Source organism: Drosophila suzukii, chromosome X (assembly GCF_043229965.1).
Source record: "Drosophila suzukii chromosome X, CBGP_Dsuzu_IsoJpt1.0, whole genome shotgun sequence".
In the NCBI taxonomy this organism is placed as follows: Eukaryota; Metazoa; Arthropoda; class Insecta; order Diptera; family Drosophilidae; genus Drosophila; species Drosophila suzukii.
In genome coordinates this window covers 9897154-9920994 of record NC_092084.1, presented here as the reverse complement: position 1 = coordinate 9920994, position 23841 = coordinate 9897154, and the positions used below count along the sequence as shown (strand labels likewise).

General features: G+C 44.1%; 7 protein-coding genes across 7 annotated transcripts; 2 read left to right on the top strand and 5 right to left on the bottom strand.

The window, feature by feature from the left end:
- Nucleotides 1–39: 39 nt before the first annotated feature.
- Nucleotides 40–4901, bottom strand: Alms1a (Alstrom syndrome 1a). Its single transcript, XM_017083960.4, has 5 exons — nt 2690–4901; nt 1602–2635; nt 781–1537; nt 571–719; nt 40–501 (listed from the first exon to the last, which is right to left on the bottom strand). Exons 1-5 carry the CDS (start codon nt 4650–4652, stop codon nt 439–441), a joined length of 3966 nt encoding a protein of 1321 aa, XP_016939449.2. The 5' UTR covers nt 4653–4901; the 3' UTR covers nt 40–438.
- Nucleotides 4902–5387: 486 nt separating this feature from the next.
- Nucleotides 5388–8693, top strand: pon (partner of numb). The gene is made up of 2 exons (XM_017083403.4): nt 5388–5994; nt 6611–8693. The coding sequence occupies exons 1-2, from the start codon at nt 5542–5544 to the stop codon at nt 8135–8137; spliced, it is 1980 nt and encodes a 659-aa protein (XP_016938892.2). The 5' UTR covers nt 5388–5541; the 3' UTR covers nt 8138–8693.
- Nucleotides 8694–9842: 1149 nt separating this feature from the next.
- LOC108016743 (uncharacterized) lies at nt 9843–12053 on the bottom strand. The gene has a single exon (XM_017083484.4). The coding sequence runs from the start codon at nt 11894–11896 to the stop codon at nt 10190–10192; it is 1707 nt and encodes a 568-aa protein (XP_016938973.2). The 5' UTR covers nt 11897–12053; the 3' UTR covers nt 9843–10189.
- Nucleotides 12054–12445: 392 nt separating this feature from the next.
- On the bottom strand, nt 12446–17538 carry LOC108016704 (protein Flattop homolog). Its single transcript, XM_017083431.3, has 4 exons — nt 17399–17538; nt 13994–14130; nt 13314–13623; nt 12446–12829 (listed from the first exon to the last, which is right to left on the bottom strand). Exons 1-4 carry the CDS (start codon nt 17423–17425, stop codon nt 12515–12517), a joined length of 789 nt encoding a protein of 262 aa, XP_016938920.2. The 5' UTR covers nt 17426–17538; the 3' UTR covers nt 12446–12514.
- A 260-nt stretch (nt 17539–17798) lies between these two features.
- Nucleotides 17799–21132, bottom strand: HLH4C (Helix loop helix protein 4C). Its single transcript, XM_036820682.3, has 2 exons — nt 21018–21132; nt 17799–19525 (listed from the first exon to the last, which is right to left on the bottom strand). Exon 2 carries the CDS (start codon nt 19443–19445, stop codon nt 18942–18944), a length of 504 nt encoding a protein of 167 aa, XP_036676577.1. The 5' UTR covers nt 19446–19525; nt 21018–21132; the 3' UTR covers nt 17799–18941.
- A 430-nt stretch (nt 21133–21562) lies between these two features.
- mRpL30 (mitochondrial ribosomal protein L30) lies at nt 21563–22341 on the top strand. Its single transcript, XM_017083304.4, has 2 exons — nt 21563–21790; nt 21854–22341. Exons 1-2 carry the CDS (start codon nt 21663–21665, stop codon nt 22266–22268), a joined length of 543 nt encoding a protein of 180 aa, XP_016938793.1. The 5' UTR covers nt 21563–21662; the 3' UTR covers nt 22269–22341.
- Nucleotides 22269–23487, bottom strand: Torsin (torsin family member). Its single transcript, XM_017083303.4, has 2 exons — nt 23248–23487; nt 22269–23189 (listed from the first exon to the last, which is right to left on the bottom strand). The coding sequence occupies exons 1-2, from the start codon at nt 23441–23443 to the stop codon at nt 22372–22374; spliced, it is 1014 nt and encodes a 337-aa protein (XP_016938792.1). The 5' UTR covers nt 23444–23487; the 3' UTR covers nt 22269–22371.
- Between the last annotated feature and the right edge of the window lie 354 nt (nt 23488–23841).

The window sequence follows — 23841 nt, the reverse complement described above, 5'->3', positions numbered from 1 at the left end:
GTGTTGTATCCAAATAATATTATCTTTACAGATAACGACTTACTTTAAATTTGGCGGTAAACAGTGTTACCATTTATTAAAAAAGCGCAATTTCACACTATAAAATATTTACTTATGGCAACACTGCAATATCAATTTGAATTGTACGAAACAAAAACCCTGTTGATAAATTTATTTAATTTAAAAACATTATAAATTTAGATAAATGCTGATTTTACGTTATAAACGTATAAGTTTATGTTTGTATGTGGTTAACTATCCTATACTAATTTTTAACATTTCCTATAAACCTAACCAAACCTCATTTCGCGGTTTAACAATTAGTTTAAGAGTTAAACAAATAAAAAGCCTGGCAATGGCAAAATAAAAATTAAACTGGTGGGCTGTGTACTGGGGTGTCATTTCTCCTGTTCCATGGCATTCATATTTCGATCTTCGCTAGATGATTGTCCTGCTGTGATTTAGCGAGAGCTGTCCGTTGGCCACGCGACTTTGAAGGCGCTGATGGGATTTTGAATTATTATTATTTATAAGATAACATATAGATATAAAGTAAGGGGAGTGCCTTACCTTATTGAAGACATCCCGCATCAGACGATTACAGCGACGCCTTCGTTCTTCCAGTTGGCGATTTTGGGCGGCCAGCACTTCCGGCAAACTTTTACAACGTTTGGTGGTCATGGCCTTCATTTCCCTGGTGGTAAAAATCCTCAAACGAGCTGTGGAAGAGATGATTTGGTTAATCTTCTTGTAAGGGGTTTTCTTCTTATCATAACATACAAGTGGCCGGTGGTGGCAGCTGCAGCAGTCGCCTATCCAACGTCTCCAAGCTAGTATTCTCGCCCAAGAGATCGTCCATCTCCCGCCGTCTAACGTTCCGAATCATCTGCATTTGATTGAGTATGGCCTTGCGTTGCTTGGACTTGGCACAGAATTCGGGACGGGCCAGCTGTAGTTGATCCTGCAGGGATCGCGTCTCGGGCAGCACCTCACTGTCCCCCGACGAGGTGAACTGGATGACATAGGCAATGGCACTGGGGCGAACTTGCAGCGTCTGTCGCTGCATACTCTCTGGATTTCGCCTTGCCTCCTTGGCCATTCTTCTGACCCGCTGGCAGGCCACATCGTCGTACTGATGGGTGGTGGTCGTTGTGGTGGTCTCACAAGTATTGACCATGCCCATGGGTATGGACATATCCGAACTGATGCACATCATCGAGGCCGACGAACTTGTGGTGGTTGTGGTGGATCTGCCAACTCCCGATCCTGCTGCTGCTCCTGCTCCTCTTGCTGCAGCTCCCTCGTTTGGTGTCGTTCTTGTGACCACCATGGCTGCTTGCACATAGCTGGATGCTGCCTGAGAGTTCACCACCTGATAGTATATGGCTCCCTCGTTATCCGCACAGCTATAGCCAGCGCTACCACTCAAATGTGGCGTGGCATAGGTACTGCCCGCCGCCTGGGCGTACTGCATCTGCAGGTATTGCTCTTGTTCCTCGTGTTGTTGGTGTGTTCCCTGCTCAGGCCTCTGGTATTGCTGTGAAAAAGAAAGAGATGGCATGAGCAAGTGGTAGAAGGATATTGTCCTGTGATTTCCTTACCGGGCAATGCTGCTGATGAGCATATGTTTCCTGGTGACCATGATGCGACTGCTTCTGTTTGAAGAGTTGTTGCTGCTGTTGCTGTTGTTGCTGGTAGAGTTGCCGCTGCTGCTGGTAAAGTTGTTGTTGCTGCAACAAGAGCAACTGTTGCTGCTGGTTTTGATAGTGCTCGCGGAACTGTCGCTGCCTTTGCTGGACAAAGGAGCAAACGCTTTCGCTGCGGCCACCGCCGCTGGTGGAGCTATTCGATTGGAGTACCGGTGTGGCCATCTTCTTGCGATGTTGTGGCTTTGGCTGGTTAAGATGAGGCGGTGGTGGTGGCGGCGGCGGTGTGGCTACGGACGAAGGAGTCGAAGGCAGCTCCTTGGGTGCCACACCCACCGATTCCATTCTTACTGGAGGCTGGGGAGTGGTTGGTGTTTCTGGATTTTCCACCTCTACAAATGCTTCAGCTGGCATTCCTTCTGGCAACTTTGCCACGATATATGGCTCCTCCTGGCCACTGCTACATCTCTCTAGGCCTGGCATTTGCACCGAAGGCACAGCTAATTTTCCATTGGAGCAATCGGATCCCTTGCCCGTTTCGATTTGCATAGAACTGCTTGGCAAAATGGTTTTGGTATCGCCCAAAAGTTTCTGCAACGCCTGCAGGCGTCGAATCTCCGTGTGGATCCAGTTAAGCTGGTTCCTCCGCTCCGAATCTCCGCCTCCCTTTAAACGCTGCTCATACTCTATTTCGCTTTGGGTCATGGGATTCAGCCACTCCTGCAAATCCGAGGGCTCGGCCTCTGCATCAGCATCCGTGGAGGCTGCATCGCGAGTGGGTACATTGGTCTTTTGGGTAATCACCTCGTGTGAGGCGCTGGTTGAGCCACTGTTTGAGAAACTTGTGGGCAGTGGTGAAGGTGTGCCGGCAGTTCCACGCTTTCGAGGAGCGGGAACTGGCAGAGCTGGAGGCTCTCCTTTAAGAGATCTCACCGAACCAGCTTGCGACGTATTGGTAGCCATATCATGCCGCTGCAAGGGAATTGGCTCTGTAAAAAGTCAAGAGTTAGTGGGGATTACTGTTGGTTAAACGATTTACCCACCTTTAAGCTGCTCCTTTGTGTTGCTCGACTGATTGCTTCTCAGGGAACGCAAACTGCTGCCGGACTCGGCCAAATCCAGGCAAGAAATACGCCTGGCTATATCCCTAACGAGTTTCTTTTTCTGTCCCTGGCTGAGACTGCGAGTTTTTACCAGCGAGCACAGCAAATCGATTCCCAGATCCAGTTCCCCTCGGTGACCCGATCCTGATGCAATTCCTATTGAAGAGGAGGATGTGGAGGCGGCTGCGGCGGTGGATACGTTGGCAGCTGGGACCTGTGGCTGCTGGTTCTCCTTGTTATCGTGCCGTCGACTGCTCAAGATCTTCTCGAATTGGGCCGCCGTGTACTGACGCTCCTGTTCGCGCTCCTTTTCCCGCTGTTCAGCTTTCCTTTGCTCTTTGGCGAGATGCTGAACTATCTTTTTTTCCTTCTCGTGATGATGGTTCGTCTGTTGTTCCTTCTTTTTTTGCTCCCTTGGTCGCAGAGACTTTTCCGGCTGCTCTTTTGGTTCATTTTCCTTCTGCTCGGTTTTCTTTTGCTCCTGCTTGGCAATCTTCAACTCTTGCTCCACATATATGTGGTAATCGAAGCTACTGGCCGCCGAACTGCCGTATAGCGAGGTGGCCTGAGATTCCCGCCTAGAACTGGAACGCGAATTCAGCATTCTTGAGCTAGTTTGCGATCCCATTCTGGAGCTGTTCTGCGAGTTGAGCCGGGAGTCGTCCCTTCTGTAACTGCCCAGTGACTCCTTTTGCGAGCTACACTGCGATGCTCGGCGGGAACTGACCTGTGGATCTTGTACTCGTGAGCTGAGCCTTAGTTCCTCTTTCCTGGAGCTGCCGAGGGAGTCATCCTTTTTGGAGCCACTTTGGAAAGCCTCTCGTTTGGAGCTGTTTAAGGTATCTTCTTTTTTGGAGCTGTTCTGAGTTTTTTCCTTCCTAGAACTTTTGTGGGCATCCTCTTTCGTTGAACTGCCTTGGGTACCTTCTTTTAAGGAACTGCCATGGGTAGACTCCTTCGCTGAACTGCTGTGCGAATCCTTTGGCCGAGAGCCAGAGTCCTCCTTCCTTGATCTGCTGTGGGAAATCTCCTGCGAGTCCTCCTTTCTAGAGCTTATGGAACTTCCCAGAGACCCCATTCTGGAGCTCGAGGGCTTCCCGCGTTCGCTGCGGTTGACGAAAGTACTGGAGGCCAGTGGTGGCGCCGGTTTATCCGGCATGGGCGACGGCTCCTCTGCCTCCCGATGGTGTAACCTGTCCAAATCAGTCTCAGATCGCTGTATCGGCTGACGCCAGCCGCACTCCTCCAGAACAGAACGCTCCAGGGTGCTGATGTTGCTGGTGGACACCGCCCTCTTGTAGTAGCCCACATCGGCCGCGGGATCCCATTCCAGGCGCTTGTGGGACTTTAAAGCCGACTCTGGCGTCTGGGTTTTCTTGGTTTGCATCTCCTTGGGCTGCTTGGTGGGTGTCCTTAGATCCTCCACGGATAGGGACATGGTTTGAGTGGCCGCCGCTGGGCGTAAACTTGGACTTCTGGACATTACAATAGGTATTATGGTGTATTCATCGGATTTCGCTTGGGTTCCTTGGGTTTTCTGTGGACTCAGCTGAGGGAGACTGGGTTTGCTGGTTGGTGGTGTAGGTGGCAGCTCCAGTAGGTGCTCCTCTGCTTCTCCACTGGCTGGTGGACACCCCTTGCTCTTCGTGCGACGCCTGTGACTGGATTGGGGTTGAGATCCGTGTTCTCTGGCGCAGCCACTAGCGGTGGAGGGGATTCCTGGCGGCAGGACGGTTCCCAGAGCACAACTGTGGGTGCTGCCACTGGCTCCACTGCTCGCCGTCGAGGAGAAGGCCATGAATCGCTCCAATTCCCGATCCTCGGCCAATTCCGTGATGTATTCCCTGGCCTGCGGCGGCACGCGGGAGGATTTTGCCGGTTTGCGATGCCGGGAATTGGACATCTCGTCTGTGCTGGAGTAGCCCACTCTTGGTTCTCAGTGCGTATCCAGTTTATTTGTTTGTTTAGTGGCAGTTTTCTACGCAGCAAGCTGCGTTTTGTGTATTGGAATTGTTTACTTTTTGAGTGGCAAATTGGCTTGCCCACCAAGAGCACTGAATAAACTGACTTGCCGCTAAATAATCCACATTTCTGCTTTAATTTAAAAGCGGACTGTTCTGTAGAAATCCTCTAAAATTAAAAAGGGATTTTAGTGTCTTGTTTTAAAAATATAATATCGAAAATGATGCCATGAATCGTTATCGACAGATGCAATTTGTGCGAGGCTATCGTTAATCAACATCGAAATGCGATAGTTTGGCGGTTGAATTTTCAACGGTCGTGCAATGGGAAAATATATCTACATATTTTATTGTATTTAATTTACTTAAGGAAAAACAAAATGTTTTTAAGTACATCATGTTTTGCTAATATTTCTAATATAATTTTTGGGAAGTATTATTATTTATATGAATAATATTTGTAAAAAAATTACTTTTAAATCATTTTCTTAAAAATCTTGTAATTAAAATTAAGATAAATAAAGTTGAACAACCAAAACGTATTAAAATTGTTCATTTTTGGAGTTTTTAAATTTAACATAGCTGGATTTAACATCTGTTCACCTTAGCAGTTACAATCGATAACATGTCGTGGCATTCCTGGCTGAACCGGTTCGCGCCCAGTGTTGGCTAACGGCGCAATCGGTTCCAGCTGCCTGAAGGATTTTCAAAATGGCATTTTGTGTCGTATTTGGTTGTTTATAATTGCTGCTCGCTGCTTGTTGAAACGATTTTACTCCAGTTAAAAGATAAAAAAATAAACTAATAAGATACAGAGAGAGACTTGAGAGGATGTTGGAAACGAAGAGCATAGCTGCCTTGGCTTTTACGGAGACGCCGCGCAAGCGCAAAAGGGAGACGCTGAGTGGTAATGCTGCCCCGCCCCCGAATCCACAACAACAACCCCTGGGAAAGGACGCCCAGGTGTCGCACATCCACGCACAGGATGCAGCTGTCGCGTCTGCGACGGAATCCTGCTTCACCAACGCGGCCTTTAGTTCCACTCCGAAGAAACTGATGATTGGTCGCCGTCGTTTGGCCAAGGAGAATAGCAATCCCCATCCGAATCCCTTTCCCGGCTTGGAGGTCAAGTCGATAGCCGATCTTGCCCAGGAGCAGCTGCCCACCAATCCGTTCGAGGTCCTGCGACAGCCGCCCAAGAAGAAGAAACGCGAGCAACTGGCCTGCTTCGAGAATCCTGGCCTGAATTTGGAACTGCCCGAGAAGCAGTTCAATCCCTATGAGGTGAGTTTCCCAGTTGAGAACTACATATGTACATGGGTGTACTTTTCACCTGGTTTTGGGTACAGTATGTACTCATCTTATTTGATATTATATTTATACATCATTCAAATATTTTGTTACTTAATTTATGTATTTTATGAAATATTTTTTATAATTTGAAGTTTGTTTCCCTTTAAAAATTTAATTTGTTTTGGCTACTATTTATTTTACTATTTATAATTATTTAATAACATTTTTAAGTGTAGTACATGTACATATTGTTAAATTCTGTTTATTTTAATGACATAATAAATTTGATATTTATAGCTCTTATTAAATTACTAATTATATGCTTATTTTAAAGTTTACACTTCTATTCAATATTAAAGTAGAATATTAATAAATAAAATTTGAAAATGTATATCTTACATTAGAATTATAAAAAGCATCTTAACTAAACAGAAGGACAATATAAATTTAATATTTGCATTATAATAAAAAAGGGTTTTCTTTTAGTTTATAACAATTGTATATTTTTCTTTAAAAAAATTGAGTATCTTTAACTTCACTTAGATACATTTTATGTAATATACAATCCTATCTTCGAAATGAACTAAGCTTCCCTTAATTTTTTCAGGTCGTCCGCTCGGCAGCCACGCCCGCCAAGGGCTTCGTCAATCCTGGCCTGAATTTGCGCGGCAGCGATGCCCCAGCCTCGCTGAATCCCTTCGAGATCCATAGGCCAAGTGAGGCCTCCGAGGCGGCCTGCAACCCCTCGGGTGTGGCGAATCCCGCTCTGGCCGAGAGGGATACGGAGGAGCCGCTGCCCACCAACTTGAAGATCGGGCTGCCCTTCACCCCGACCCTGGGCTGTCGCATCGATTTCCATGGCATGTCGCTGGCCCAGCTGACTCCCAGCAAATTGCTGGCCGAGAAGCTGGTGTTCTCGCCTGTCCCGGCGCCCAAGAGATCGCTGGGCGCCATCAGCGAGGAATCCTCCATGGATATTGGCAAGGAGCTGGATCGCTATCAACTGGAGCTGGAGAACAGCATCAACGAGGCGAAATTGCGGAAGAATGGTGTCCAGGTGGACAGGGAGGTGCCCAGAAATAGCTTGGAAGTGGAGTTACCCAAGAACACCAAGGTCTCCTTGGTCATGGAGACGGATTCCCAAGAGCTAGTGATGCAGGAGGTGGCCCAAGGAGACAGTCAAGTGGAGAGACGTCTGGTTTGCACACGTAGACGCACTCTCACCGAGATTAGTGAGACACCCGAGGTGGAGGAGGAGAAGAAGGACTTGGAGGCAGAGAAGCTACGCGAGCAGGAGAGGATTCTGGAGCAGGAGATGCAGCTGGAAAAGGAAAGACATTTGGCCAGGGAGAAGCAATTGGAGCAGGAGAAACTCCTGGAGAGGGAGAAGCACTTGGAGCGAGAGAAGCTGCAGGAGAAACTGCACGAACAGCTGAAGGAGAAGCTCCAGGAGAGGGTCAAGCTGCTGGAGAAGGAGAAACTGGAGGAGGAACTACTGGAGAAGCAGCTGCAAGAGCAAAGGAACCTCGAGGAACAGCAGGAAGCCCCAGCCGAAGATGTGGCCTATGCCTCGGACGAATCCGAGGACGAACCCGATGACCTGGACTTCAAGGCACCCACACGTTTCGTTCGGGCCTACAGACCTGCTGCTCTGCCCACCAAGGCGGCCAGCAAGGAGTCACTCCACTCCATCGGATCCAGCAAATCCTCGAAGTCGGCCGAGGTGAAACCCAGTGGCGGCATGAAGGGCATGATACGGAAGTCCATACGCAGACTCATGCATCCCACGCATACGTTTCCCGAGAAATTGGAGGATAAGGATGCAGATGCTCCAAGCCATCATCATCACAACAACATACTCCATAGCATTCGGCACAGCCTGCGGCGGAGGCCCCAGAAGGTAGCCGAGGTGGACAACCAGATGGAACCCGTGCTGGCCGACATTTCCATCATTGACACCAGCGAGCGGACGATGAAGCTGCGCTCGAATGTGGCCCAAACCGAGTACATGACCATCGAGCAGCTGACCAACGAGAAGAAGCACACCCTGAGGAACAGCATCCGGCGGTCCACGCGGGACGTGCTGCGCCATGTGTTCCACAAGAGCCACGATGCCTACGCCACCGCCAAGTGAGGTGGCCACCAGGATCGGAGTGGGTCGGTTTGGGGGGGACTTAAAAACTATCAAGAAGTCATTATAGAAATATCTAGAGTTCTTAAATTCCTGTATCATTTTTTCCCATTGTTATAAAGCTCAATTTGGCATTATTGAAATTTCAATTTGTTAAAAGTTGATATTTAGATATCCTTATTTTACTGACCTCTTTTTATTTCTGTTCCCATTCAAAATCGACCCACTTCATCAAGGTTTTAACTTCTTTAAAATCGATTTTTCAGCACCTAGTTAAGTTTCTTAAATGCACCCAAAGATTGTCACACAAAACCAGCAAGCCGAAAGGTTTTCTATTTTTATCTGAAAAACCAATTCATCTAGTATTTTTTAAAGATGATGAGCTATAAAATAGTTTTAATAAATACTTTTTTTTGTATTCAGGGGAACTCCCTTAAAAACTTGCTGCAAATTTATTCACACAATGTTTAGAGTTTTAAGTACTTGATGTTTGCACGTTTATTCTTATATGTATGTTTGCCTACAACTTTTAATATATTACATTTGTTTTTTACCTTAACTGAATGTACTCAAAATGATTTTCTATTTATATGAAGGGAATAATAACAAAAAACGGGAAACAAAATAATTTTGGTATACCGAAATTAGGAAAGCCCCTCGAAGTTTGGTCAAAAATAATCTTCCTAGCGGACTCTTAATCGTAGTTTAGCCAAATCAAGGCGTACAGCTAAAAAACCGCCTGTTTTGATCAGCTTGCTTGCTATGCTAACGATCCCAATCATTTTAAGGAAAATTTATTTTTTGGCCCATTTTCGCATTTTTTACAGGGGGTGCATCGTGATTTTTTGAAAAAAATGTCAAAAATTAAAATTTTCCAGGTTTTAATGCCAATGGATTGGAAATTAAGCAACGAGTTCAATGAGGTATGGCATTCTTCGATCTGACCATTACTTTTGATGTAGCAGCCAAAAAACTACATTTTTAGGGCGAAAAAATGGGATTCAGATTTGGTCAAAAATATGAGATTCACATTTTAGCCAAAAATTCGATTTTTTTATCCAGTTTTTCGATCGTAACTTAGCCAAATGAAGTCGTACAGCTAAAAGACCGACTGTTTTGAGCAGCTTGCTTGAAATGCTAACGATCCCAATAATTTTAAGGAAAATTTATTTTTTGACCCATTTTCGAATTTTTTTACAGGGGGTGCATCGTGTTTTTTTGCAAAAAATGTCAAAAATTAAAATTTTTCAGGTTTTAATGCCAATGGATTGGAAATTAAGCAACGAGTTCAACGAGATATGGCATTCTTCGATCTGACAATTACTTTTATTGTAGCAGTTAAAAAACTAAATTTTTTTGCTAATTTTTGCTTGATGTTTGAACGTTTATTCATATATGTATGTTTTCTACATCTTGTTAATATATAACATTTGTTTTTACATGAACTTGTATGCGAAGTGATTTTCTACTTATTTGAAGAGAAAATAACAAAATAAAAAGGGGAAATTAGAATAATGTATTTCGGTAGACCGAAATCGGGGAAAGATTATCTTATGGGCAATACCTTAGCCTATTTTTGGACCGATGGTTCTGTGGGTAGTAATACAACTAATTTTTGTGTACAGCTATAGTCGCATCAATTTTCGTCATGTATTTTTCCACAATAATGAAAAATTGTGGTATAAGTGAATTTTTTTAAGAACTTAAATCTATGAATTTCAGTAGGTAACAATTCTTACGTTAAAACAAGTTGTAACTTTAATTGAGAGTAATTTAAACTCCTCTTTTTGACTCCGAAAATGTTGTTGTGATGTAGAGATTTTTTTTTTATTTTCTTACAAAAATCTTGGTTAGTTTTATTTTATTTCATTCCCTACTGTTACCTTAAATATTTTTTAAATTATTATATTTGAACAGACACTTGATAGCCAGTAGCTTTAAGGGAATCCCTTTATTTTGGTTGATATTCTCTTGAGCGGACAACTCTTTATACGGACAATTGAAATGGGAAAATCTAGATGAGTCTCAGAGGACAGACTTAGTTTGTTCATGGCTCTACTTGTAGACTGTTTGTAGGAGGGGTCGCCTTCGCTGGTCGATCGGCTTATAGGCGTGCTGGTAGACACTGGCCAGTCGCCAGTGCTCCGGATAGCCGCCCTGTCCGGCTCCGCCAGCCTGGCTCTGGAAGGGCGGCACCAGGGTCTCGATGTCGTAGTTCTTTTTGGAGTAGGGCTGCCGGGGGCGTGGCACGACCAGTACCCTTCCACCTCCGCCTCCTCCACAGCCGGGCTCTATGCCCACGAAATCCCCGGAAGCATTGTGCTTTGGGAGTCCGGCTCGAAAGGCCGTCTTGCTGGTCAGGCAATGACCGTGTCCATGGCCACCAAATGCAGGTGGACAGCAGCGCGGAGCTGGGGCCACCTTGTGGCAAAGACGGCGGGCAGGACGTCGCAGCAGGACATCCCGCTTGCAAGGTGGCTCTCCCGTTGGCCTGCAGTTCATCGGCTGGCAATCCTGTGCAGAGGACGGACCCAAGTACTTCTCCCTTAGAGCCTGATAATCCTTATCGCCCAGCAGGGGCGACGATTGATACTGCTTGGCCAGTCGATCGGGCATTCCGCGACCGGGTAACTCCGCCAGGTTGCCAAAGCTCACTCCGCCATTCGGTCCCCCGATGCCCGATCCTCGCCTGCAATGCGAGGCACTGGAATCCCGGGAGACACTGCGTGCTCTTTGCCTTGACGGCGGCGAGTAATCGCAGGCACACGGACCCTCGCGATCCAAGCGGGCTCCGCCGAAATCCGTCCTCTTCCGCAGGATGTCCTTGTCAAAGAAATCCGCTTCACCCAGGGTGCTGGTGAAGACCCCGGCGGATCTGCCCAGGTCAGAGGAGGATTGCTCCTCGCGTGGCGTTTTCACGCAGGTAAAGACCGCCGGTCCAGCCGAGTCATTGGAGCCATCTATATGCCTGGCCAGACGTGGCTCATCTGCGGGATTGGCCGGCTTGAAGTCCCAGCAAATGGCCAGATCCATGGGACCCATTTTCTTAGACGGTGCCGAGCCAACTCCCCGGAAGGGATCCCCGATGCCCAGGGCTCGGGGCACAATGCCACCGCCGGTCTTCGGACGGAACACCTTCATCTTGGTGCAGTGCGTTGGTCCCGCATTGTGGGTCTTCACACCCACGCCCGTGGCAATGGGATCGATGTCCAGGGCGAGACCGGCATGTCCGCCGGAGATCTGTGCCCGCCGGAAGGCCAAATCCGCCACACAATCGGGCAGCGGCTGGTGATCCAGGTTGTCCTGGTGCATTCGCTTGGCCAGCTCAAAGTTGGCATAGGCCGGAACCACCGGCGATGGACACCGCTCGTTCGGCTTCTCCGTGATCGAGTGCAACGGCATTTTCTTGATCAAATCCGGATCGGTGTCAAAGTTTCGCACACCCACCGTTGGCAGTGAGATGAGATCCTTGCCCGGCTCCAAAACGGCAAAGCTGAGCTCACTACCGCGCTCCAAGTGATCCGAGTAGCGATTCTGGGCCGCTGCCAAGGCGGGAAACTGACGACCCGCCGCCGAACCCAGTTGCTCCCGATACTTGATGGGCTGTGTATCCCTCGTGTCCAAGTTGAGGCGACTCAGGGGCAGATTATCGAAGCTATCCCGCTTCTGGTCGAGGAGCTGCTGGTGCGAGGGTAACCGGAACTGCGGCTCCGTCAAGTCCCCAGGCGTGTAGCTCAGTTCCGGGAGGGCTGTTTGCGACATGGTTGGATTTTGGATGGAGTGGGTGGCTTTCAGGTTCACTTGTTACATTAGCGGAACGAACGGAGATGGGAATGCAGGTGGGATGAGATGAAGATGAGAATGATGGTATGAGTTGTGTATAGTACAAATGAGTTAACCCGAGGTTAGTGAGTATTATCAAATATAATGGTATTTCAATGATGAAATGATAGAATGATAGAAATATTATATATATGTTACCTACTAGTGGGCAAATTTTACATCAGCAATGTATCATACAAATGAGCTAACCTGAGGTTAGTGAAATTGGTTTTAATATTAATAATAGATGACGAAAATGTGCTCGAAATATATTATATATAGTACCTACTAGTGCTTAAATTAGGATTATACAAACTGGTTAACCTATGGTTAGTGAATTCGGTTATTCAAAAGGTGAAGAAAAATCTTATTAAATATTTATATTTAGGTTTTACTTTGAAATATTGTTGTAACCTCCGGTTAACCCTAAAATAATAGAAGGACTTATATAAAGTTATGTATGAAATAAAAGTATTAACCTGAGATTATATTAGGTAAATAAAATAATATAATTTTAATTGATTTCGATTTTCCAAAATATAAGACTCCAAAGTGGTACTAATGGCCCTTCGATCCCTTGCGCTCCTTCTCTTTCTCCTTGCCCTTATCCTTGGCTTTATCTTTTTCCTTTCCCTTGTCTTTCCCCTTATCCTTTGGCTTATCCTTCGGTTTGGCCGGAGCAGTGGTTGAAGGCGTTTTATCCGGAACTGGAGCCGGCTTGTGGCGTCCCTCATAGGAAGCCGTGGATTCATTGGCATGCATTGCAGGTCGACCTTTGGCAAAGGCGGTAATTGTGCGTCTACGACGCCTCTTTTCGATGGCCACACAGGCCACCTTGGACACCTTCGGGGGCATCTTTACGGTCTTTTCACTCTATTAATATGAGCAGGTGCATAATAAAGTGAAAGTGATGGTGAAATACTCAGATAAAGAAGAAAATGTGTGTTAACCTACGGTTAGTGCTTAGACATAAATAAAATAATGAATGCGTGTTAAATATTTGTGCTTCTTTTTAAAAATACTTTTGTAACCTCCGGTTAATGCTTAAACAGTGTTTTAAGCGTTGTTTAAAGTAATGAAGGTTAACCTGAGGTTCAATATTTAGTTAGATGTTTGTGAGTTTTTAAGGTGATATTGTGAACGTGACTTGGGAAATTTAGTCTACCCACAAAAAAGTTAGACTACTCCAATTTATAAGTAATAAGTTAAGTGATACATATGTATATAATGATCCATGATTCGTATAGTCTTAAAAGGGTACTTTTCCTGTGTGTACTTAGTGAATTTATATATATGCTTTATGGGTTACATGGTGACCCCGATTCCGATTTCGATCCCTATCCCGATCCCCACTCACCACCACTTGGCACTTGGCGCGCTTGCAGCGCTGGCTCCGCTCGTGCAGATCCTTGATCTGCTGGAGGCCCTCGCACTTGGTCTGGCACTTCTGGCGCATCCAGTGGGGATCGCCCTCCTGGCCCAAGGTCGTCCGCTGGTCACAGGCCAGTGCCCTTCGGTTTTCCCGCTGGCAACTGCAAAGGTCGCGGGGAAATCCAATGAACTTGTAACGCCCACTCAAACAGGCATCGTAGTGGGCACAAAAGCTACGCGATATCCGATGGGGCAGTTCGTAGGTCCCACGATATTGGCCAAAGGAGTTGCCCTCCCTGGGGATTAGTTTTGGGGATTATTAAATAAAAAGTAATAGGTTCAGTACCTAAGAATATTAGTCTTTAGTCTTACGGTTAAAAACAAGATTGTTTCAGAAAGCTACCAAATGAAAAACCACAAAAGAGTTTAGTGGAAACCAGATTCTGGGGAAATATTTAATTTTAGAAATATCTGAAATGCAATTGCTAATAGTTATTTAAAATTGCATACAGAATTTTCATTCTTTTTAATTGCACTTTGAGAAATTGACCCGAACTTAACCTTAACTTTTGTAATCTTAAATTCTGGGCCTTAAAAAATTGATTTTATATCTTTTCTTTATATATATAGGTATGTTTTTTTGTGTGGGGAATACAAATTGCTTACTTTTTCACTCCGGGCAGCAGGTGTCCGTTTTTGGCGGCCACGACCTTGGCGTTTTTCTTGAGTCCTCGTGGGCGGGGTGGTGAGAATCGCGGGTACTCCCAGTTGTTGAGCCGCTTCGACTCAAATCGGCCCTCAAACTGCAATAAACAGAGGTCGATACAAAAGTATAGAAGGGATATGGATGAAGGGGAGCCTGGGTTAAGGGGGATTAGCCAGGAGTCGATAGACACCTGTTAGGAAAACGTCCCCTTCTCTCCACTCCCCTCAAGTAATTCCCTTATTTATGGTCCACGGGCAAACAAACCAATTGATAAAAAAGCCCACCCCGAGGGCGAAAACCGGAACCAACCCCGGAACAAAAAAAGAAGGCGGGAGGTGGGGCCAATTACACGGCGTAATCTCTACGCCGGAACATGTGTAGAAAGGCATCCGTCTAATGCCACTTAATGCCTTGTTTGTGTTTGCCTTTCGAAAGTTAAGGCCAGGAGCGTTAAAAAACGAGGCTCTGATCTTTAAGCCCGGGTCATTTATCAGGGGGATTACCTAATAGCAGGTATAGGTATACGAGAAATATGGAACGACCAAGCATGGCAATATGTCTGCAATTCATGAAAATTATTTATCATCATTAAAATAAAATTACAAAATTGTAACATATTTAAAAAAAAAGTTTCAATTTTTTATGATTGTTTATTTACTTAAATAGATATAGCTTTGTTAGTTTAAAAAATCATATCATGGAAAACTCATTGTCTAACAAATAATAATAATATTAAGATAAGAACTTTTAATTTTAAGGTATTTAAAAATTTGCAATGACTTTTTAAAAAAAGTAAATACACTTAGGATGTGGATAGTTAGGATTATGATCTCTCTCATATTACAAAATTAAACTCGCTAAAATTTTCTATATAAAGGGAACTTTATTTTTAATTAAGAAAAAAGCTGTCAGGACAGAGTTTAAGACCCTTTTTAACCAGAAAGGATTTGAATTTAGTGATAAAGTAAAGTTTATCTAAAGTACCTCTAAAACTTGTTTGTATAAAGGGAACTATATTTATCTTTTAGAAAACGATGCTGCCAAGAAAGAATTCAAAACTTTTTTAATCAAGAGTTTACCAAATTGAGTGGTAAATAAAGTTTATAGGTTATATAGATCTAGGGGAGAGCAACTTCAAGGACCTTTGAAGCTGAGAGATGTCTTCCCACGCGGACGGATTTCAATTAAGGAATGCAAATGGGCAACCGCTGGTTGTTGGTAACTCGATACCGGGAAGCTGGGTTGTCAGCACTTGATTGAGGCCTTGATCGATGGGTGGTGTGGGTGGTGCAGTGGGTGTTCCGATGGGTGTTCCAATGGGTGCCACAATGGGTGATTTGGGGGAGTGACAACGGAGGCACACGTTCGCAGCGCGTGCCTGCTGGTCACCCACATTCTCCACAATCGAGATGTTGCCACTGTAATTAAATTTGCACGGCAATTACACAATACTTCCGCTTCCACTTCCACAACCACTTCCACATCCACTTCCACTTCCTCTCGAGCGCTCGAACAAATTCCAGCGTGAAAAATACAAATTGATTTTAAACTCAATTAGCAACAAAAGAGCTGGCGTTTAACGGACACCCGATTACAACACTTGGCCCAGATGGATGGGATTGTGATTAAGATTGCTATAGGATGGCCATGGATTGGGTATAGAATAGATAGGATAGTTCGCACCCCCAGTGGGCAGAGGTCACCCCTCTCAGGCGAAGCGATGATTTTTATGGCAACCCTCTGGGGTGCAATTTATCACATGGTGTCCTTGCACTCGCATCCGCAGGATTAGACAGTCAAAAAGCTAGTTGAAAAACACGTGCAAGCCTGGATATGGATGGGATGGTATGGTATGGTATGGGTTAGCCTGTTCTATGAGGTACTTTTGTATCGCATCTCCTGCTGCACTTGTAGCCAAGGACTTACGGGTGGTAAAAGTCCTTCTGCTCCTTCTCCTCTTTTTTTTTTTCCTTTTGTCCTGGTCGCGGCGACAAACACTTAAGCTAATTTCACGCTCTGCCGCCGAATGTCCTTTGGTCCAATCCCTCGTATCCTGTGGTTCCTCCCACTACTCCTCTAATCAATTTCCCAAACAGCTGTCTTCTTGGCCAATTGGAAAACCATTAAATTAAGCCATCCAAGGTATTTCAATTCCAATTTCGTATGGCAATTGGTATATTATTTTGGTTTTCGAAATTCCTTCACCTCTTCAGTTAACCGATTCCGTTGCGATTGTGTGTGTATATGGGAAATAACTCGGGACTCCGAAATCGAGTTGCGTGGCAATCGCAATCGAAGGGGGCCAAAAAGGCAAAAGGCCTGGTCCAAAGTTACCGTTACCAAGTAAATAAACTTTAACTGTCGCTATTTGCAAATGTGCAAAAGGGGGGCGAAAAAACAAAAGCGGAGCGGGCCGAAACGGGAACGGTAGCGGTAACGGTAACGGTTACGGGATGCGTACGTCACTCAAAAACAAAAGTCCCAACACAGGTGACATGTTTTTAAAAAATATCCTTAACAAAAAAAATCACTCGTTTTTACTAGAAAAAACCCTTTTTCAAACATTTATATTTTTCTTCCTTATCTTTTATTAACCAGAACATTAGGTACAACTTGTGGCTAATCAAAAAAAGAAACTATCCTTTTATTATAAAAGAAAGAAAATCAAAAACGAGTTCAGATAGAAAAAAAAAAGAAATTCGAAAATAATTTGAATACATTATTTTTCGAAAATAAATTACTAACGAAAACAATGTTTTTAAAAAATATTCTTAACAAAAATAATTACTAGTTATTAGAAAAAAAAACATTTTTCAAACACTTTTCATTGATAATTATCAAAACTTATGTCTTTCTTGCTTATCTTTTATTAACAATAACATTAGGTACTTCTAATTAGGTACAATTTGTGGCTAATAAAAAAAGGAACTAACCTAAATTTTTGAAAAATAAACTACTAATGAAAAGAAAAAATATTTATATTACACTTAGATTATACATCCTCTTTTATTTAAAAAAACACTTTTGTCGCCTGTGCGTTGTTTTTGTTTATAGACGCCTGTACACCCACACCCATGAGAATAGCACCCATACAGGGACAAACTGCAGACTGTCGGAATGCAAGCTTCGTTTTATGGGGATAGAAAGGGATGGCAAGGCATCAAATTGGTTGCCATTGCCACGTTGTTGTTGTTATTGTTATTATCGTTGCGAAAATGATTACATCCATGGATTTATACATATATATGCAGATAGGTACATATGTATACCGTTACCCGTACCAACCAAATTAGGCCGTTATTTATAGATATAGAATACAGCCTCCCAATAAGCAAAAATACAGGGTGTTTTGATATTTAGCTCACCTGCTGGGCGCTAAAATGAAGGGCCATTTTAGAATTTTTAATTTCTTTTCCCGAATTTCGAAATAAAAATATATGTTTTTGTATTTAAATACACATTGAGTCTGAAAACTGAGCCACAGGCCACTCTGTTTTTTGCAGAAGGGGCGGTGCTTTTCACGAAGGACACGCCCGTTTTTGTGGGGATACGCAGGTTGTGGGGCAGGGGGAGTCGGTTAGCATCTGGCTTTTCCCAGCAAAACGTCCAAACAAATGGAAAACTCAGCCCCAGCAGCTGAGGTCCAAAAGCCAGGGGGAGTTTTAAGTCGAGAGGTTGAGCAAAAGCATGAAAATGCATCAAATAACCCATGAACAAGCTATTTATTCCTTTTACCATATGTATATTTATTGTTTGACTGGCTAACACACACAGTTTAGTTAGTTTATAAACAAATATCACGTCTTAAAGCTAGACAAAAAAAATGAATATTGATTAACCCTAAATGTTAGTAAATCTCTGGTTTAAGGTTATTCGGTTACATGTATATCATATATTTTTATATAAGCATATATATTACAATAAATGGTTTTGGTTAATTTTTCTTATATTCCAAACTATATTAACATTGGAAAATGTAAGTTTACATCTTAACTTAATTTAATCGGGTTTCGAAAATAAAGAGCTAAACAAATGTACAGAATTATCTTATGATATTACCATGTTCCTTATTTTCCTAACAGGAAAATTAAGAAACTTTATTCAATTGTCTAATACTGATGTGGACATTTTTAAGTGTTATTAGAATAAGCTTTTTAACCTTTGGTTAAATGTTGTTATCATAAGCTAGCATGAAATAGGGACTTGCATTTCTATACAAAAAATGTAGATACAAAACAAAACAAAAAGTTTTATTGGACATTCCAGTGTCCAGTTTCTTTTTCAACAGGGACTTTGACTAGTCTGTTTACCATCCAGTGGTTAAATAATATAAGTGTAGGTTAGCTGGTCAGTTTGAAGTTTTGTTTAAATTGTTTTAGGATTAGGTATAGGTCAACCCTTTAATAAGCAGCGCGATTGAAAATGCGTCGGTTGATTAAGGCAGACCATTGACTCCTTTCCTGACATTCAGTTTACTAACCTCTGGCTAAAACAATTTTTGTAACCATTGCTTAGCGTAGCCTTGAAACTTGGTGTTCACAGTAAATAATATTACACTCTGATTAGTGGGCGTAAGGTGTGGGGTTTCCAGGTTATGCGTTCATCTGATATGGGACAATCAGTTTACTAACCTCTGGTTAAAACAATTTATGTAATCATTGCTTAGCAAAGCCTTGAAACTTGGTGTTCATAATAAATAATATTACACTCTGATTAGTGGGCGTAAGGTGTGGGGTTTCCAGGTTATGCGTTCATCTGATATAGGATACCCGTAGCCTTTTCTGCTGACCTTGCCGGCCACGCCCCCTGATCCCGGGTGCATCGCCCCCCCACCTCCTACGGGGGGGCGAAAAAGTTGGCCTCGTTGAAGAGGCAGCTGGTGGCGAAGCTGGAGGCGCCGGCGCTGTCTCAGGGGGTCTCCAGCACGTGATTCAGATAGGCAATGTAGCAGATGGCCAGCTTGAGGATCTCGATCTTGGAGAGCTTCTTGTCCGGCGGCAAGGTGGGCAGCAGCTTGCGCAGCTCGGCGAAGGATACATTGAAGGCCTCCACGCGGATCCTCTCCCTCGTCGCATGGGCCGTCCTATACTTCAGGGTGGCCCTCCGCCTGCGACGTCGCTCCTCCCGGGACAGACCCACCAGTTCCGAGGGATCCAGGTGGGCAATGGGCGTGGTCCGGCGACGTGGTGCCGGCGTGGGCGGCGGTGGCGGTGCCGGTTGGGCCGCCGTTTCGCAGGCCATTCGCGCCTGGAAACGCTTGTCGATATCCAAGGTCGTACTGGCCGCATAGTCCTCGTTGACCAGATGCGGGTTATTAGGCCCCACCATCTCATCCTCATCGGGCAGGTAGTAGCGACTCAGCGAAATGCTTTGCGGTGGACCCGCCGCCATGTGGGTCATATCATAGACCATCTTTGGGCTTTTGTTTTTGATCTCCTACTTGGGAATTGCGGTTGTTTTGGTACTGGGTCTGCTCTGCCTGCTCCTGAAAGCTGAAAAATAAATACAAAACCCATGGTTAGATGTACAGAATTAATTTAAGAAATGGCAAATCCAAGTATCCCCGGATTTGCTAAATGGTGACCCAAAACTGCACAATCCAAAGGCCATACTTTAAATAAAGGAATTCCGATTTTAAAGCTGCATGCCTCTAAGAGTTTGTGGTTCCAATCTCTAATCACGTACTATAACATTTTTATTTTTATGCTAGGTTTTCAAAAAGGTGACCCCGATTTGCCAATTTTAAAGAGTCATATCTCTAAAAATTGGTGTCTTAACTTTCTGAAAATATGCAGATTGTTTTGTTAGGCAAAGTTAAGATTTTAGTTTAATCTATCTTATAAACAGTTGCTGCTCACAAAGCTCTAAGAAATAAAATCGAATTAATTGGAAGTATTGAACAAAGATCAATGGTGCTGAACCCTTAAAGCTGCAAGCCCTCAAATCAAATAGTTCGCCACTTGCATTATTTATGGTTCATTTGTGGACATTTGTGATGAAGGGTGTGCGAGTGCGTCGTCCTCCTCGAAGGACACACCCCTTTCGGCAGATTCTGTTTGCGTTTGCTATTATTTCCATTTATTTTTATTGTACTTATTGTGTTTATTGTTTATTCGCAACATATTTTCACACCTACACAAATAGCTGAACAATCGGCACGTTTATTTGCCCGCGGGAGTTGACAAACCTCAAGATTCGTAACCCCTCTACTTGGAAACCCTTTTGTTTCTTTGCGGTTTACGTATGATTTTATATCTGTAAGTGTATGGATTTAATAGGTTTTTCTGAAAAGTCGCACAAGTTGCATCAAGTCAAAGACGTGACCATTGCTCTCTTGGGTTTTGTTTTCGGAAAAAGGGAGCAGTTGGTGTCCCCGAATCGATGGATATCCGATCCAGTTTGAAGAACTTGCAAGGGTGTCACTAAAGTCCCCAGAGGTTCAAAAACTATAGAACTTATGCCAAAAGGAGCACAAATAAAATATAGGTTCTCATGCTCTATGCCACTTTTATACTTTCTGTATGCACTATTTATTTCAAATCGTAATATTTGAAATTACAAGTTAAATAAAATACAATTTATACTATTTGATTTTAATTTTAAGATTACATTCTAATTTAGAAAAAAATGTGTATTTCATTTTTTAACATAAAAATCTGTTCATTTTTCACAATTTTTGTAAACCAGAAAAAAAGCGATAAGTAAGTTTTAAATGAAAATTATATTGAAAAAATTGGTTTTTAATTGCTTATACAACTTCTTTAAGCTTTTTGGTTTACCATTTGTTTAGCAGTTTATGGAAGATTTTCTCTTGCCTTATTTTGGTTCACCAAAGAAAAAGTAGCATTTCAATTGCAATCCTGGAGTTTCAGAGTAATTTGTATATGTTTTTTAGCCGTTTGAAGTTTTTGAGGTCATTAAAGGCACTTTAAAAAATGGCTCAGAATATTCGGTTTAGAAGAACACTTTAAAACTTTAACTTACAGCAGTCACAGGTGCAGAGGATTCCTAGATCCTGAAGTTGACTTGAAGATATCCGTGTTTTTCACTACGTTTGGCTGTTCGCCCGAAGGATTCGCGTATCGAACTGACTTCCGGTCAGGAAGCTGCAGCTTCCTTTATAGCAAAAATCCAAACATCCCTATTCTGTGGAAAATCCACCAATGCCAAATAATCCACCCTCGCTGAGAAGCGCCAATTGTAGTTGACAAAATGGCGTTCAGTTCTCTAAGAGACCGCCTCTTTTTTCACCAAAAGAAATCATCCCCTGGATGCTGTTTGCTCTAATTAATTGTAAAATCGAACTTTATTAATAAAACCATAAATGCAGCTAGTTATGTTGCATATAAAATAGAAAAAAATAATATTTGAAAAATATATATCCTTTAAATTAAATCTTTTACTTTAACTATCCGCATTTACTTTTCCCGCCCTTGAATTTAAACAGCAATCGGTTACGTTTCTTGCGGTTAACAGTAAACGGTTAGCATTTACATGCTGTAAAATACGATAGATGCGCTTAACAGCACAGTCCAGTGATGCCCATCGATAGGCATTGTATTTCATAACAACAGCGAGGCTGTTTTCCTTTTGCATTTTTCCGGTAAATAGCTAAAATATTCAATTAGGATGAACCTGGGTAGGCTGCTGACCCCACTGAGGAGCAGCACATGGTCGGTGCGCAGCTATGGGAAGCACAACAAGAAGTTCCTCTACAAAGATGGCCAGAAATTCGAGGGAATCACCTACTATCCCAGGTGAGTGTCTGCTGCCAAAATCATCACATATATGTGGATTATCCATACCTTGACCTATTTCAGGACTCCAGATCACCAGGATCCCCCCGTGGAGCCGGCGAAACTTTTCCGGGTGCAGCGCATCAAGCCGGTGAAGGGCAATCCCTATTGGGAGAAACGAATCCTCAAAGATCTGGGACTTGATGGCAAGCAGAGCGACTTCACGGTGGTCAAGAACATCCCCGAGAACAACGCCCGCCTGTGGAAGATCAAGCACCTGGTCAAGGTCACCCCGGTGACATTTCCCTATGGCGAACCCACTGCCCAGGATGTCCGGCACACGATACTCAAGGAGAACGGCGAGTGTCTGGTCACCAAGGATCTGGGACCCATCGAAAGCCGCCTGGAAGCTCGCCAGGATTACGATGAGCAGCCCAAGCGACTTGATACCGATCTGCTGCGCAAAGATGCCCGCCTCAAGTGGCTGAATCCCTGGTAGTTAAATGCCCTATTCACTTTATTCCTTAAAATACTTTGAAAAAAATACAAAAACAACATATGTGTAAAAGGCATCACAGTGGCGGACTGTTCGGACTGGTGCCCTAGTTAATGGACATTGCCACCTTCTTCTCCAGCGTCTTGCAGCCCGAAATGGCGAACAGGCCGTGCGTGCGATCGTAGCTGATGGAGGAGGCCATGATTTCATCGATGATCTTGTGATTGGGACGTCTGTCCCACCTACCAAACTCCACCTCCAGGCATTTGACCACATGCACCTTTTCCATGGGCAAAAATGGAATGTAATGATCGATGACATGGGCCTCGATCATGGTGGTCTTCTTCAGCCCGCCATCCATGTTGTAGGCGGCTTTCCTCAGCAGCGGTTCGAAGTCACTTAGGCGCGTATCTTCGCGCAGTTTTCCACCCTTCATCAGATTACCGAGATGATCGGCTATATGACTGCCCGCCGTATTCGAGAGGAAGATAAAAATGGCCTTGGTATTATCCGTGCCATCGGCAAAGGCATTGTAGTCCACCAGCGAGGCGAGTGTATCGAAGACACCGGGTGGCATCTTGTCCACCTCGTCAAATATGAACAAGGATCGCGGGCAGTTGCGCAAATGTTGTCGCACCTCTCGATTAATCCGCATCTTGTACTCGCCGACTCGTTCCGCTTGAGGGAAATCCGCCTGTCCCAGATACTTGGCCACATAGCTCGACTTGGAGCCCTCCAAATACAAGGCGTCGGCAATCAGATCGGCCACAAAGTTCTTGCCTGTTCCGGGCTGCCCGTGGAAGCTCATGACCAGCGGTTTCCGGGAGTTGCTATGCTTTTTAACGTGAGCCATGATTGCTGGCAGAATATGCTGGGTCACGATGTGCTGGCCAATAAGCCTACGGTGCAGCTTTTCGCTCAATACTTTCGGGGAATACACCCATTATGGAAATGCACACATAGATTTGTAACATGTACTTACAACCTGTATCTGCCGGAATGCTACGGTCATCGCAGCACTCGGTAAACCGGCAGTAGGTGTGCTCCTTGAAATAGGTCCCCAGTCCCAGGGCCCCAAAACCAATGGCGCCCATTGTCAGGGGCTCCAGGGACTCGAGGGGTCGGGGCAGGATCGCCAGGAGGCCAAGGCACAGTGGCAAAAGAGATAAAAAGCCCATCTTCGTCTAGATGCACTGCGATAACTTTGAATTGTACCAGAGTACACCTATCGATATACGTGTGCAACACAGAGCCCTCCCCGTGACACGCTCGTTCGCGCTACAATTACTATCGATAGTGTTGTCAGTGACGGCGCCGGAAGGGGTTCGGATTTAATTCCTTAAAGTCTTTTCCTGTTAAATCTTTGAATTTCGGTTATCCAGTTCAGCAATTCAACAACTGTTAGGCTATTGCTAATATGTTCAGTTTCACTTTGAACGATTTGGCAATTCAACAGTTTAGGTAATACCCAAAATGAAGAATATTTTTTGAATTAAAAACACCTCTCCTATGGGAGATATAGCCAAATACAAGAAATGTTTATTTGAAATGAAATACTTTATTGGGAGGTAATAAA

What these genes read in the sequence shown, in the direction of transcription:
- LOC108016743 (XM_017083484.4), bottom strand. Translation starts at nt 11,896, where the DNA reads ATGTCGCAAACAGCCCTCCCGGAACTGAGCTACACGCCTGGGGACTTG.
- pon (XM_017083403.4), top strand. Translation starts at nt 5,542, where the DNA reads ATGTTGGAAACGAAGAGCATAGCTGCCTTGGCTTTTACGGAGACGCCG. An exon ending in AGCAGTTCAATCCCTATGAG is followed by an intron (nt 5,995 to 6,610) that starts GTGAGTTTCCCA and finishes TAATTTTTTCAG; the next exon opens with GTCGTCCGCTCGGCAGCCAC.
- mRpL30 (XM_017083304.4), top strand. Translation starts at nt 21,663, where the DNA reads ATGAACCTGGGTAGGCTGCTGACCCCACTGAGGAGCAGCACATGGTCG. An exon ending in GGAATCACCTACTATCCCAG is followed by an intron (nt 21,791 to 21,853) that starts GTGAGTGTCTGC and finishes GACCTATTTCAG; the next exon opens with GACTCCAGATCACCAGGATC.
- HLH4C (XM_036820682.3), bottom strand. Translation starts at nt 19,445, where the DNA reads ATGGTCTATGATATGACCCACATGGCGGCGGGTCCACCGCAAAGCATT.
- Torsin (XM_017083303.4), bottom strand. Translation starts at nt 23,443, where the DNA reads ATGGGCTTTTTATCTCTTTTGCCACTGTGCCTTGGCCTCCTGGCGATC. An exon ending in CATTCCGGCAGATACAGGTT is followed by an intron (nt 23,190 to 23,247) that starts GTAAGTACATGT and finishes ATTCCCCGAAAG; the next exon opens with TATTGAGCGAAAAGCTGCAC.
- Alms1a (XM_017083960.4), bottom strand. Translation starts at nt 4,652, where the DNA reads ATGTCCAATTCCCGGCATCGCAAACCGGCAAAATCCTCCCGCGTGCCG. An exon ending in CTCATCAGCAGCATTGCCCG is followed by an intron (nt 1,538 to 1,601) that starts GTAAGGAAATCA and finishes TCTTTTTCACAG; the next exon opens with CAATACCAGAGGCCTGAGCA. An exon ending in TGCGGGATGTCTTCAATAAG is followed by an intron (nt 502 to 570) that starts GTAAGGCACTCC and finishes AAATCCCATCAG; the next exon opens with CGCCTTCAAAGTCGCGTGGC.
- LOC108016704 (XM_017083431.3), bottom strand. Translation starts at nt 17,425, where the DNA reads ATGGCCCTTCATTTTAGCGCCCAGCAG. An exon ending in TTCATTTTAGCGCCCAGCAG is followed by an intron (nt 14,131 to 17,398) that starts GTGAGCTAAATA and finishes TGTTTATTGCAG; the next exon opens with TTTGAGGGCCGATTTGAGTC. An exon ending in CTGCTGCCCGGAGTGAAAAA is followed by an intron (nt 13,624 to 13,993) that starts GTAAGCAATTTG and finishes ACTAATCCCCAG; the next exon opens with GGAGGGCAACTCCTTTGGCC.